Source organism: Uloborus diversus, chromosome 4 (assembly GCF_026930045.1).
Source record: "Uloborus diversus isolate 005 chromosome 4, Udiv.v.3.1, whole genome shotgun sequence".
Taxonomy (NCBI): Eukaryota; Metazoa; Arthropoda; class Arachnida; order Araneae; family Uloboridae; genus Uloborus; species Uloborus diversus.
In genome coordinates, this window is record NC_072734.1 from 197303 (window position 1) to 212840 (window position 15538).

Here is a 15538-nt window from a genome sequence, read left to right on the forward strand (position 1 = left end):
CGCTACATTTCGTGTGCATAGTTGTGGATTTCAAAAAAAGTTAACATTTTAGACTTTGATTAACACGTATTTTACACAGGTGGATTATAGTTTTTTACTGTTAATAAATCATCTAATATTGTTACATATTGTTTGTTTCATGTGCAACGAAAATAATAATTCCGTAAATTAGTGATCTTCAACCCACGTCCCTCTGGGCATATTTCAATGGCCCACTAAACGATTCCGTTTCAATATGACTTTTTCCATACTAGCCATTGCTTTAATAGCCACTAGTATTGTTTTGATATCCAGAAGATAAAAGAACAAAACGTTCAGAAAGTTGCATCATTTTCTTGATTTTTAAATGTTGTCAAACTTTTATTAAAAAAAAAGACAGCATTATAAAATGGCGTTCAGTTAACCATTAAACGTAGTTCGAAGTAGAGATGTAGCGTCAAGAGCTTCAATGTGATTGTGATTTACCGGAGAAATTCAAAAACTTTGGACATTAGGAATTTCACTCATTGTATGTTGAAAAAGATCAATTTCGAACAATCAAATCTATTCTAAAAAAAACGAAGAGTCAAAAGTGAGGAATCATGCTTCTTGCACCCATACGGCGAACACCTTTCGAATTGCTTCATCACTCATAAAAACCCCCAATGTTGACAGAGTCTCAGTATTTCTTTCTTTTTTAAAATCATCTTTCGCTATCTCAAGTATCCAACACATTGAATATTGAATTTTACTGCAATTTTCTAACTAAATGAAAAATTTGTCTCTTTCAAACTGAAAGGAAATATACATATACCTGTATGATCAATATCAATGCTGCCCGCAAACTGTTTCATGATAAAAATTCGGCCCTTTGTTAAAATGAGGTTAAAGAGCACAGATGCAATAACTATTGAGTGAAAATAAAATTTCTTTATCAGGAAACATGAGTCGATCAAGCAATCCGACATTCTATCGAACACCTGCAGACTACGCGAGTCTCATCGAAGCTGTGTGGATGTCCAACAGTGACTCTCTGCTGGAACCGTCGCCAGAGGGATGTGGATACAAACTCCTCAGCGTTGGCTCCCTGAAGTCTTACATAAAGGTAATAATGTTGCATTTGGAATATGCGTGCTGTGAGACATTCGGTTGTGGGGAGTTTGGCACATGAATATGTAATAAAAATACATTGCTCAAAAGTGAGATTGCAATACCAAGTTGTCAGAAATGAAAAGTGACTACAAAATGATCATTTATTACTGGGAAAATCGAAAGTGAATGGAGGTTTTAGTACTCCGTTGAGCCACCTCTAGCGTGGCGATACAGGCTAGTTGATGCATAACAGTCATGTACGATCTCATATCGCAGTTACCTTAAACGGGCAACTAATCCGGCCAAACTCATAGGAAGTCCCCTGACACCCTTACTATGTTTGACCGAGCATTTTCCTGTTAAAAATAATGGGAGCCCCATTACGTTTGATTGTCATGGTGGTGTGAATCAGGGAGGGGTGATCATATCTTAATATATAAAAATCTTCTGTGCGGACGTTTGTCACCATAAGGCTTTTAAACGGATGGACCGATTTTGATCAATTTTTTTGTGTGTGATTAGGTTGTGGCAAGCATGGTTTCGAAGCGCGATGGAACGAATCGGAAACGTTTTTGTTAATTATTTAATTAATTTAAACATTGTACGGCTATATCTCCCAAATCCTTATATATTATTTCTGTAACCTGTTTTTGGTTTCTACGCCAAATTTCCATCAATTCTTGATCGATTTCTTTGATTTACGGCTTATTTTATAGCTTATGGTGCTGGCTACTGACGAAAAATAGACACAAGGTCTGAAAATTGTTTCTTTTAGCCGAAAAGCCTGTTTTAAAGAACCAGAATAAGGTTTTCGGTCAAACTTATAACTTTAATTTGCGCTATGACCGACAGAGCTGAGTAACTTGATCGGCAGAGCGTTCTCTTCGTAACCAGGAGATTACGTGTTCGGGCCCACGTCCGAACAATCTGCAACAAAAAAATTAGAGAAATATCGCGCACTAGTCGACCCGTGCGGAACTCCGCACTATGCTTCGAATCGTTTCATAAGGCATTTCGCTTTTGTAAAAATTTCAAAGGAAGAACATTATGAAGAAGAACTGAAAAAAAGTAAGCGCAGAAGAGAAGGCATGTAATTTAAAGACATCAGTAACAAAACCTCGTTAAACACAACGCTGTGATAATTTGATCATCGCTCACCTTTTGGCCGTACATATTTTCAATGCAAACATAAATATCATTAAAAGTGGCTGAGTAGTGACTCGTGAAAAAGCAATATTTGTGCATGTGAAAAAACAGGTTGTGGCAAATAGAGTCCTGCCCATGTGAGCATCTTACAGGAAAAAAAGAAACATTAAAGAGATATTTATTGGCACGGATTCGAACTGGCGCCATTCTGATTAACAGCTCGACACCCCAACAAACCTAGCAATTGCGCCTTCCTTTTCGAAAACTATTCATTAAAGGCATGCGTGGTAAAAAAACAGCGAAAAAGCTTTTTGCCAAAAAAAAAAAAATAATAATAATAATAATAATAAGATCATGCTTCTATATTTTGTCATTAACCAGCATGATACGATTTGAAATTATTCGTAAAGCGTGGAATTTGATTAAAGAATGACGAAGATCTCACGTAGCGATTGAAATAAGCATTCTAGAGAAGTAATAATTTAGATTGAAAATAAGTGTTTTTATCTTTGAATATTGAACTATTTCACATGAAGATTGCTTTAACCGTTACGGCTTAAACGCCCGCACATGTTCCTCTTTTAATCGAACACTTAAAATTCAAAACCAAAACCAGTTGAACTGAGTCCGTTTTTTAAGTGTAATTTTTCGAACGTAGACGAAATGTATTTTTTTTTACAGTAGAAAGCAGAGGAGTAAAAAATGAATTCTTGCTAATGAAGTTGATAATAATTTTAATGCTTTATATCGTATTTGCGCGAATAAAAAATTAAAGGTTTACTGGGTGAAACTCGTAGTTTTAATTTGGCGTAGTATTTTTTCATTTGTACAAAAGGTTGAACACTGCTATTAGAAAAATCAACATTTCAACATACAATGAAAATGTTTTTCTGCACAAAAAAGATTTTCTATAGGTAAATATAATACTTTTTTATGATTATATTATGCTGAGTGATCTGGATGTAGTCAGAGCTTAAAAAAAAGGAAGAACACCCTTCGATTAACAGTCAACTTATCTGAATAATAACTGTAGCTTGCATAAAGGAGTAGAAACACCAAGTAGCATTCCCACTGCATTTATTTTATTACGTGTGTATGTTATGAGTACATGTAATGCGTAATACTAATATACATTCGATATTATGTCGGGCAGCCCAAGCTTGCCCAAAGTTCAGATAGTTTATAGCCGAACGCTCTACCGAAAAAAACTTATCAATTTAACCAAACAACTAATTCCAGTGCTTTTAAGCGTTATTAAAATATGAACACACACACACACACACACACACACACACACACAGGCTTTTTTTTTTTTTTTTTTTTTTTTTTGCCGAAAGCGACTTAAAAAATTGGAAAACTGCATTAGAACTTTGCAAAAAAAAAAAAAAAAAAATGCATAAGAACTACAGGCTGCATCAAGGTTTTCAAAAAGCAAGGTGCGTTTTCGAAAACTTGATTTTTCGACCGTAAGTCTATTTTCCGTCATTAGCCAGCCCGATAAGTTTTAAAATGAGAAGGAATAATATATAAGATAAGATATTGAAGAGAAATGTTTTTATTTTTGAAAATTTTTACAATTCGTTACCGCAGGCTGCTTGAACCGTTATAACTTAGATGGCAGCACGTGTTTATCATTTAACAGCACGGTTTAAAATGCAAAATAAATTGAACTATGCTCTATTTTAAGCGTAGCTTTTCGAATGTAGTAAAAATGTGATAAGCTTTTTTTTTTTTTTTTGCTAAAAGAAGAAAAAATATATTTTACCTTTAAAATTGAGGTAGTAATTTTTTTATTTGTACAAAGAGTCAAAAACTCATTAGAAGAATATATATTTCAATATACGATTTACTGTTTTTTCTGAACAAAAAGTAATTCTATATTGTAGTCTGAAATCTTAAACTGTTACTTATATTTTCGCTTACATTATGCAGTAATTTTCTTACCAGAGCCAAAGCTTTAAAAAAGAAAAAAAAAAAAACGTACAATTCCGAAGTAATTTAGCACTAAGTCACATCAAGTTTTCATAACAGCAAGGAGCGTTTCCTTCTCATTTATTCTATTCACTCATATTTGTTGTTCACTTAATTAAGTGTTCATGCAATGCGCGATATTTCTCTAATTTTTTGATGCAGATTGTCCGGACGTGGGCCCGAACACGCATTCTCCAGGTTACGAGAAGAACGCTCTGCCGATCAAGCTATTCAGCTCTGTCGGTCAGAGTGCAAGTTAAAGTTATAAGTTTACCCGAAAACTTCATTCTAGTTCTTTAAAACAGGTTTTTCGGCTGAAAAAAACAATTTTTAGACCGTGGGTCTATTTTTCGTCAGTAGCCAGCACCATAAGCTTTAAAATAAGGTGTAAATCAAAGAAATCGTTCAAGAATTGAGGAAAATCTGGTGTAGAAACCAAAAACAGACTACAGAAATAATATATAAGGATTACATGAACACTGAATTAAATGGATAACAACTATGAGGGAATAGAATAAATGAGAAGGAAATGCTCCTTGCTGATATGAAAACATTCAGTGATTTTGTGCTAAATTACTTCGAAATTGCACGTTTTTTTTTTTTTTTTTTTTTTTTTTTTTTTTTGAAGCTTTGGCTCTGGAAAGAAAATTAAAGCATAATGTAAGCGAAAATATAAGTAACAGTTTAAGATTTCAGACTACAATATAGAATTAATTTTTGTTCAGAAAAAACAGTAAATCGTATATTGAAATATATATTCTTCTAATGAGTTTTTGACTCTTTGTACAAATAAATAAAATACTACCTCAATTTGAAGGGTAAAATATATATTTTTTCTTCTTTTTGCTAAAAAACAAATAGCTTATCACATTTTTACTACATTCGAAAGCATAGTTCAATTTATTTTGTATTTTAACCGTGCTGTTAAATGATGAACACGTGCTGCCATCTAAGTTATAACGGTTTAAGCAGCCTGCGATAACAAATTGTAAAAATTTTCAAAAATAAAAACATTTTTCTTCAATATCTTTTCTTATATATTAATCCCCTCTCATTTTAAAACTTATCAGGCTGGCCAATGACGAAAAAAAGACTTACGGTCGAAAATTCAAGTTTTCGAAATCGCCTCTTGCTGTTTCAAAACCTTGATGCTGCCTGTAGTTCTTATGCATTTTTTAAAGGAAAGTTCTAATGCAGTTTTCCATTTTTTACGTCGCTTTCGGCAAAAAAAAAAAAAAATAGCCTGTGTATGTGTTTATATTTTAATAAAGCTTAACAGCACTGGACTTAGTTGTTCGGTTTAATTGATAAGTTTTTTTCGGTAGAGCGTTCGGCTATAAACTATCTGAACTTCGGGCAAGCTTGGGCTGTCCGACATAATATCAAATTTATATTAGTATTACGCATTACATGTGCTCATAACATACACACCTAATAAAATAAATGCAGTGGGAATGCTACTTGGTGTTTCGACTCCTTTATGCAGGCTACAGTTATCATTCGGATAAGTTGATTGTTAATCGAACTGTGTTCTTTGACTACATCCAGACCACTCAACATAATGTAAGCATAAAAAAGTATTAGATTTACCTAAAGAAATCCTTTTTGTGCAGAAAAACATTTTTATTGTATGCTAAAATGTAGATGCTTCTAATAGCAGTGTTCGACCTTTTGTACAAATGAAAAAATACTACGCCCGATTAAAACTACGAGTTTCACTCAGTAAACCTTTAATTTTTTATTCGCGCGAATACGATATAAAGCATTAAAACTATTATCAACTTCATTAGCAAGAAATTATTTTCTACTCCTCTGCTTTCTGCTGAAAAAAAAAATGCATTTTGTCTACGTTCGAAAAATTACACTTAAGAACGGACTCAGTTCAACTGGTTTTGGTTTTGAATTTTAAGTGTTCGATTAAAAGAGAAACATGTGAGGACATTTAAGCCGTAACGGTTAAAGCAACCTTCTATGTGAAATAGTTCAATATTCAAAGATAAAAACACTTATTTTTAATCAAATTTATTACTTCTCTAGAATGTTTGTTTCAATCGCTACGTGAGATCTTCGTCATTCTTTAATCAAATTCCATGCTTTGCGAATAATTTTAAATCGTATCATGCTGGTTAATGACAAAACACAGATGCATGATCTTATTATTATTATTATTATTTTTTTTTTTTTTTGCCAAAAAGCTTTTTTGCTGTTTTTTACTACGCATTCCTTCAATGAATAGCTTTCGAAAAGGAAGGCGCAATTGCTAGGTTTGTTGGGGTGTCGTTCTGTTAGTCAGAATGGCGCCAATTCGAATACGTGCCAATAAATATGTCTTTAATGTTTCTTTTTTTCCCGTCAGATGCTGACATGTGCAGGACTGTATTTGCCACAACCTGTTTTTTCACATGCACAATTATTGCTTTTTCACGAGTCACCACTCAGCCACACTTTTAATGACATTTATGTTTGCATTGAAAATATGTACGATTAAAAGGGGAGCTATGATCAAATTATCACAACGTTGTATTTTACGAGGTTTTGTTACTGATGTCTTTAAATTACATGCCTTCTCTTCTGCGCTTACTTTTTTTTCGGTTCTTCGTCATAATGTTCTTCCTTTGAAATTCTTAAAGAGCGAAATGCCTTATGAAACGATTTGAAGCACAGTGCGGAGTTCCGCACGGGTCGACTAGTGATTAATATTTATTTTAACCTATTGTTGAGCGAGAACTGAAATAAATATTTAACCCGTTGCCAGAGGATAACAAGAAAGTCAGCTCTGCTTTTTGTAATGAAATTTCCTACTGTGATATATCAATTTGAGAATAGATAAAACGTAGAGAGCGAGAATGAAACCTTCATTTCTTGAAAGCAACGATTTTAGGTCCTGTGATATATTTAAAAGTAAAGTACTGGAAGGTTCACGCAAAACGTGTGTTCTTTGTCGTAGTTGAACCATGTGATCGGATCGGTGCTTTAGGTTTTCCTAACCTCAGAAAGTACCTACCAACATTTCTTTCTCGACTCAAATCCAGCTGAGCTTTGGCACCAATGTCAAGAATACCTTAAAGGTTATCAAACTAATTAGTACATTATTAAACGAAAAGATGATTTAATTTAAAGACGAAACAAAGTTTATTTTCGACCAAATAAATTACAACAAGGTAGTTCTGTACACAAAAGATCAGTGCAGTGGAAGATCTTTATGTTTGTTGGAAAGAACAAATTAGGCAATATATGAAGTTTTAAAAGTTTTCGTTCAAAAGATCGGACCGCTAATCGGTCGGAGTTGGCTTCGCTCATTGATCAGCTGGATTACAGTAACGTGGTGGCTTGGCGACTTTGTCTATTAACAATAGAGTTGCGCGATCATTTATTTACATTTTAAAGTTACTGTTAATGAGTGATTTTCGCTTATTCAGAGAACTGTTTTTACTTTTATCATTTTTTTAAACCTTCCGATATCCTTCCGATTGTTTTATTCTTTTTCATATGGGGGATGTTGCAGCGGGATTTCCCGTTTGTTCTAGATGGGTACTTAGTTTTTTACACGTAATATCTAAGGACTCTTTATCTTTTGAGTATGGCTGAAGGAACAAGCCGTCAAGTACGGGAGAAAAAATAGTTATTAAAGCAACTGTTCAGTGGGAATTAGATAAATCAAGTTGTAATAAATATTCGCATTCTGACACCAATCAGCTTAAAACATTTTCTTTTTACTTATTTTTTTCAACAAAACGGTTCAAACACTTGATAGTTTCTTGAAATTTTTTAACTTTTCAATTTACAAAGTTTGAACAGAACAACGTCTGTCGGGTCCTCTAGTTTCGTATATAATAACACCCCATAATGTCAATCCCGTTGTAGAACATTCACGCTCAAGAGATGACTCAACGGGCTACCAAAACCTCCATTCATGTGAACGTGGCTAATGGCTACTCATATTGTAATGAACAATGTTTGAGTCATCAAGAAAAGAGGGCTTTTTAAATGGTCAAAAGATGGAGTGCAGACGAAAATCCCCGGGAATCCTCCTAAAGCCTCATTACTTGAAGAGCTTTTAGATAAGGGGTCATTCATTAATTACGTAAGGGCCCCGAGGGGGAGGGGGTTTGGAAAAATCTCTACATACCCTTACTATGGAGGGTGCGGGAGGTCAAACCCATTCTAATAATATTCTAAGTCGATATTTTACATTAGAAATCGCGCGGTCAAGTAGCTTGGCAGAGATCATATTTCATTTGCGTCTGGAAGGTAAAAAAGTATTAGGATATGCTGTTTTTTATTTGTTTTACAAAGAATGAATATAGTAAAATATAATAATAGAGTCGCACTATGTATGGCATGTTTTATTTTTCATTAATAGTTATCATATGCAAAAAAAAAAAAAAAAAAAAATGCCGGAAAAACATTTAGTCTTGATTACAACTTTTTAGTAAATATTTCTTTGCACAAAAAGGCTTAATTTAATAATAGTGAATTTAATAATGATTCCAGTGATGTAAGATTAGTAATTTGTTATTTTGAAAAATCAAATGCAATCTAAGGTAAGAATAAGGGGGAGGGGTTGAATAATCTTACGTACTCTTACATGGGGAAGGGGGGGGGAGGCAAAAACTGTCAAAACCATCCTTACGTAATTAATAAATGGCCCCTAAGGCGTTGGGTTGATGCGGACAGATGTTACCATTTTTGCACCGAGGAACGGTTAATCTCTCGGCGGTCCTGATTTTCAACAATATCTGTCGCAAAACTTAATTGTTAAAATCAGACGTTTAAGTAACACCGGTCACACATGAAAACTAGCTACAAGTTTTTTTGTACTCTCCTCTTCTTCTAAGAAAAGAAGGTTGGCTGTAAGCTAGCTTCGAATATGATTGCTTGTAAATGTATTTTCTCAAAACGGCGAGCATACCATATTATCTAAACTTCTTTTGTATGAATTAATAAGGTTTTGTCATTCACAAGTAAACATTGTGCAACGTACTTGAGATTTTTCTGCAAGTCAAGCGTGAATGAAGTGCAATAACATGGAAGATAAATTTTGAATTTCTTCTAAATTTATATCAGCAGTCAATTTTTTATTTGAATAAGTCATATTTGGAGCATTTTTTATCATTGTGGACTTCGCTCACAACTGAAAAGTACCTGTGATTTTATTCTCTGAATTCCAACCGGAACTTATCAAATGTGCTTGTCTATAAAAAGATGAAGTTATCGAATTTCGCAAGATTAACACTTCTCATCGCTATTTTTTCCTTCCTATTCCAAAAGTGTAACCAGATTTGTCTAGAAAGATGATATCTACACAAAACTGATAAGAGACGTTTTGCATTCGTAACAAAATTTTGACCTTTGAATCTGTGACACGTGCCTTTAAGTTCTTCCTACTATGATTAGGCGGCATTCTACAGCAATGTTTCCCAACCTTTTCGTCCGAGAATGAAAATTTGTACGAAATATTTTTCTCAAATTTCACACTTACTGTTAATTATAATGAATACGAACGATCAGAGGTGGAGAAAGAATTTTTTCCATAGCACGAAAACACTCCTTGACGTTTTTCAGAGGAGTTAAATATGGAAAACAGAGGTAACTCTAGGGTAGAACCTACTGGATCCCAGTCCGGGCGACAAATTTTATAGACCGACTCCGAATTCGTACCCCTGCTTTTACTGTGAAATAATGATAGTTGAAATGGTTTGTTTTTGTTTTCATTCTGAAATTTTAATTAATTAATTTTATTTTTGGATATGGGAAATAAAAGAAAATTCGAAGTAGTTTTGTTGAACAGAAAGAAAGGAGTGTACAGACGATTTTTCATTGAAAAAAATTATTTACTGAAGAGTTTTTTTTTTTTTTTTTTTTGAGCAATCGCGATTGCTTATTGCTTTCATTTGACTGTTTTGATGTCCATGATTTTATTTTTCCACCAGTTCCCTCTGCAGCATCACCGTCACGTCGACCGGCTCCTCACGATGCTGTTCCTCTAGCGAAAACCGTCTCCAGGTTGCGTCAATATTCTACACTTACAGGCATACATACATGCACCTACACCACACACACATATATACACCTAAACACACAAACACATACACACATACATGCACCTACACACATACACGAACACACACTCACACATACACACAACTACCCCCACACTCATGCCTGCACATAGACACAAACACACATGCCTACACACACATACAGATACCCCTACACACAAATACACATACCCCCCACACGCAAACACACACACCTACATACACACACACACACTCGTGATTGCGAAAAACATAATTTAAATTCAAGATGACAAAATTCAAATTAATTTTTTCTTTTTTTTTTTTTTTTGAATTATTTATTTATTTTTCAAAACATTTCTTTGTTTCAATTTTTGTCAACAGGAAATGGAAGAAATTTTCGACTGCTTTATTTTTCAACAGAAAGAGAGAAGTGTGCAGACGATTTTTTTCTGATAAAATTTACTTATTTCTATGCGTTTTATTTATTTACTTTTGAAAAAATTAAGGAGGTTTTTTAGATAGAAAAAAATATATTAGCTGTATTGTTTAAAAGGTGCTACTACTTGATTCGTTCGTTTATTTATTTTTTTCGCATCTATTTCATCAGATGAAAGATGCATATTTTCAGAATTTAGCTTTAAATCTTAAAAAGGAATGTTTGACCTAACTTGCAGACTTATCTATTTTCAACTATACTGATCAGATACTAGAAAGTAAATGCTGGCATAACGGGTAAGTAGGCTCGTTTAGTTCTGTACTGAACTTCTTCTGTTATAGCTTGACCACGAAAAGAAGGCGGATGGCCTCTTACTATTCGTTACTTTCTGGCAGATTCAACCTATTACAAATGATACAACACAGACGGCAGCAGAATTGCAGGGAACATTGGTAGTGGAGTTGTTGTTAAGTCTGGAGATGAATAAATATCTCTTATAAACGTAGAAATACTGATTACTGCTCCGTGTTCTGCTCTGAATTGATCTCCATTAACATGGCTCTGGATTATATTGCTGAGCAACGTTTCCCTAGAGAGACATGGATCCTATCAGACAGCCGCAGTTCAATCCAATACTTGCAAAACTGGAGATTCATTTCAGATCAAAATTGAATAAGAATTGTTAAAAAACTCAAGAGTCTGTCCGGTTCTTGTGACCTCCATTTACAATGGATTCCACCTCATGTGAATTTGAGATATAACGATATTACTGATGGACTACTATGACTCAGAATAGCGAGGATACTCTGACATACCTCGAACTGTACTCCAGATGTAAGGTTACTATAAAAAGCTCTGGGAGATGTCTTCTTGAGCATCCATGGTATTTTTGCGAGGGTCCTGGTGCTTCTCTTGGATTTGAGGGTGACAGGAGAGATCAAACTGCTTTGACTCGCCTGAACACAGGTCATCTAAAAACCCTCAGATTTTCCCATGGTAATTTCCCAATTTGCACCAAACGTCATACTGAAGAGGCCACTGCACAACATCTGATTTTTTGTGTTGGTTTGGCACGCGAGGATCTACTGAAGAGACCTGCTTCTGTCTTGAAGTTGATTAAGGCGAACAACCTCATGGATCTAATCTGATTCAGAACAGAGAGATAAGTAAGAAGAAGAAGAATGATACAAATGATGTTTCGCTTCAAGGTCATCCATCTTCTTTTCGTGGTCAAGCTTTATATATTTAGATGAAGAGCAGAAAAATTGCACTGCAGAAGTGATCTCTCATTAAGTTGGAGCTGTCTACGAAAAGCAAGTAAAGGTAATCTTGTTGGTGACTACAATAAGGTACGGGACTTCGTCTGCAAAACTTTTACGCAAAAGTAACTAGTGTTACTTAAATTCAAAGCAATTTTTGTTACATACATTTCTCTAATTTTCAACAGATTCGAGTTTGGTGGCTATCTTTTCCGATTTTTAACATGTTATTTATTTGTTTTATTGCCAGGTTTTTATTAACTAGGTTTGATTCTTGTCTATTCGGGTGGAATCTTGAAACTCAATTTGCACCCACTTCCTGTGTTTGGATTCTTTTGAAATTTTGTATGTAACTTTAGACACAAAAGCAATGCAATATTCTCTGAACAAATTAATTAATTAACCATTAATTATTCGTTTATTCCAATCTCATTAGGTTCTTGTCCGTTCGAGTGGAATCTTGTAACTTAATTTTCACTCACTTCCTTTGATCCGATTTTTTTTTTTTTTTTGAAATTTCGTACGTATTCTCAGACCTGATGACAATGCAATATTCAATAATTCAATTCATTAATTAACCATTAAAAATGTTTATTTCAATTTTAATCTATATTTTTGCATAAACCCTCTCATATGATGATGAAAAAATGCTCGCACAAATTAAAATTTGTTCGAGCATTTTCCTGATTTTTCTGCACTAGATAAAAAAAAATTTTTAACGTTCCAAGGTAATAAGAACGTGAGTTATTATTGTTTTAAACTAATTTCATGCTAAAATCAAGTGAAAATTCATTGTTGACCAGGGTCATTGTTAAACAATGCTTTTACTAAAATGTGTCTAAAATGTTTAAAGCAATATACAGTACTAGAAAATTGCCCGTCAAGGTACGACGCGACGGGTGGAAATTGCGTCTACATTTGAACGAAGCAATTGCCTGTTTGTGGATATTTTGATAGTTAAATTTTTAACCCCAACTCCAGTGGATTAACCCTAAGCTCCAATAGATAGCGTTCATTGTTGACCACTTTTTCGTTTCTTCATTCTCCTAAGATGACAGTCTTACCAGTAAAACATTTAAGTTACCGGAACCAGTTCAGCCTTGTCAGAATAAAGTATTTCCTGCATGTCAAACATTACCAAAAAATATTATCAAATTATCGTGCTAAGGCGCGAGTTTCATTGTTGGTGATGTCAGCGTTACTCGATCGATGAATTCGCTATTATATATATATATATATATATATATATATATATATATATATATATATATGCCTCATATTACTTCTTTAATAGTCTAGTAAATAATGGATCTAGTGAATAATGGATGTCTTTTTACTAACTCAAAAGAATAGGTGCATGAACCCATATGTGCTCATTAGGAGTAATTCTTTTTAAATGCATATTTTTTTTAGAAACTCATAAAATATTTTCAGTATGAGTATAATACTTTCAAATTGAAAGAATTCGGATGTTTTTGTAGGTGTATGAGATATGAAATTGAGATAATAATGACAGTAATGATAATAACGATAATAATGACAATAACAAACAAATCTAGTCATGCTCAGCAAAAAAAAAAAAAAAAAAAAAAACAGAAAAAAAAATTTGAGATCTATGCTGAATTTAAGAAGCGGTTCTTCATTTTTGAAACAAGGATGAATGAGAATGACGAATACAAGAATGACAACAATGGACAATCGTGCTTTACTAAGATTTAGAATTTTTTCTGACGGTTCAGTATTTAAAAAAAAGTATCGAAGTCGCGGGGTTTCTGCAGTTAACGCAAGTATCTAGGATTTGTCATTATGCATTCTATATGTACTATTCAATGCTCCCAACCCTTTATTCTCTGAATAAACGTCCCTTCCCTACCTATTCCAGGAAATAGCTTAGAGACAACAAGGTCAAATGTAGGAGAAATTCAAAGGAGCGTTCGCGATTGATTACACGTGATAACTATTTTCAGTAAAATTGTATTTTGTAAGAGAATATCAAACACGAATAATCTTCTTTACTATAAAAATCAAGTTGAAAGTCTGTGTCTCTGGATGTCTGTATTATGTGCATTGCGCCTATACCGTTCGACCGATTTTCGTGAAATTTGGTAAAGAATTAGTTTGTGGCATTGAGGTGAGCACCTCGAAGCGATTTTTTGAAAGTTCGATTTTGTTCTTTTTCTATTCCAATTTTAAGAGCATTTTACCGAGGAAATTATCATAAAGTGAAACCGTAACATGGGCGAGCAAATTAACATAGGAAATCGGAGAGAAATTCATCATTCATTACTTATAAATATACAAGCGAACCAAATGACAAATTAATTTTCTACTACGGGCAAAACCGTGCGGGTACCTCCAGTATCTAATAAAGCAATGTTTTATATTGAGAAGTTATTGAATATGAACATTAAAGTATAGGCTCATTCCATAGTGACTAACGTAACATTCGCAGCTGTTTTTCAAACTCCTTTTACGTACAACGGGGATAAAAATAAATGTGTTTTGGTTTAATATGCAGATTTAAAATGTACAAGATGACTATTTTTCATTTCTACCCAGAATTTGAAGCAAAATGAACGCTGGCAGGTATTTTTTCACCAAAAAAAAGCATCGTGACTAACGTAACATTTTTGCAACTCCGAGAAACAATGCTTATGTTACGAGGCAAATTTTTCTGAAACTTACGCAGGCATTTAAAATTGGTCGATATATTTGTAAGAGGTACACAATCTATTTTAAAAATGTACTACAGATTTGTTACAGATGAATTTTTTTTTGGCCCTAAATGGTACTTTTCCGAAAAACTGTGTGTGACTAACGTAACCATTGAATTACAAGCAATGAATGCATATGAAAAACGTTTTATAATTAATTTCTTGCTCTTATATTACTTTTACACTTTTTAGGAACCTTCTTTGTGTTGTATTATGGTTCTTTCTTTACTTTTTTTCTATATCAGTGTAAGAAATTGAATGGAAGGATTCAGTTCAATTAACTCAATTTGAATGTGCGAAAAAAAATTAACAAATAAAAAAAAACTGCTTTTGCAAACTGTATAACATCATTCTTGGGGACTAATTAAATCCTAAATATCTCTCTTGTAAAAATTAACTTTTGCAAGTTGAGAGTTTCACCGAAATCTAGTATTCTGCTGATATACTAGTTATCGTTATAAGAAACTCCGTAGTACTTTTCAATGACATACTATTTTTTAAGGTTTACTGATTCATCGAACGAATAGTGTTGTGCATCCTTTTGAATTAAAATGTAATGTTGAAAAAAAATATTCGAACTTTTTGCAGAATGCATTTTAATTCCAGATATCACTGCAAATGTTTGAATTTCTAAATGATCATTCGTGCATTTTCTGAAATATATGGCAGCGGCGCTTATTGTCACTGTTTCATGTAACATCTTCAAATGTTTTCCAACGAGCAGCCATTACTTCATTTTAATAATAGATGGAGATGTATTTTCTAAAAATTAGAGCCGTTCTCCTTTGTTAAGACTGTATTTCTATTATCTTAATTCTTAAGCTTCGATTCTTGTGTTGAATGCACATTCAGCAGAGTACTTATTTTGCTTTACACACCTTTTTTATGTTTTAATAGTTCTTTAAATTGGAAGTATCT

At 33.5% G+C, this 15538-nt stretch overlaps 1 protein-coding gene across 1 annotated transcript in view; it reads left to right on the forward strand.

Annotated features, from left to right (window-relative positions):
- LOC129220424 (uncharacterized) overlaps positions 1-15538 on the forward strand; it is a gene marked incomplete at its 3' end in the record, with an annotated part of 84527 nt that overhangs the window by 24341 nt on the left and 44648 nt on the right. The window contains 1 exon segment of the mRNA XM_054854846.1: positions 918-1084. Within this exon segment, the coding sequence (XP_054710821.1) occupies positions 918-1084 (167 nt within the window).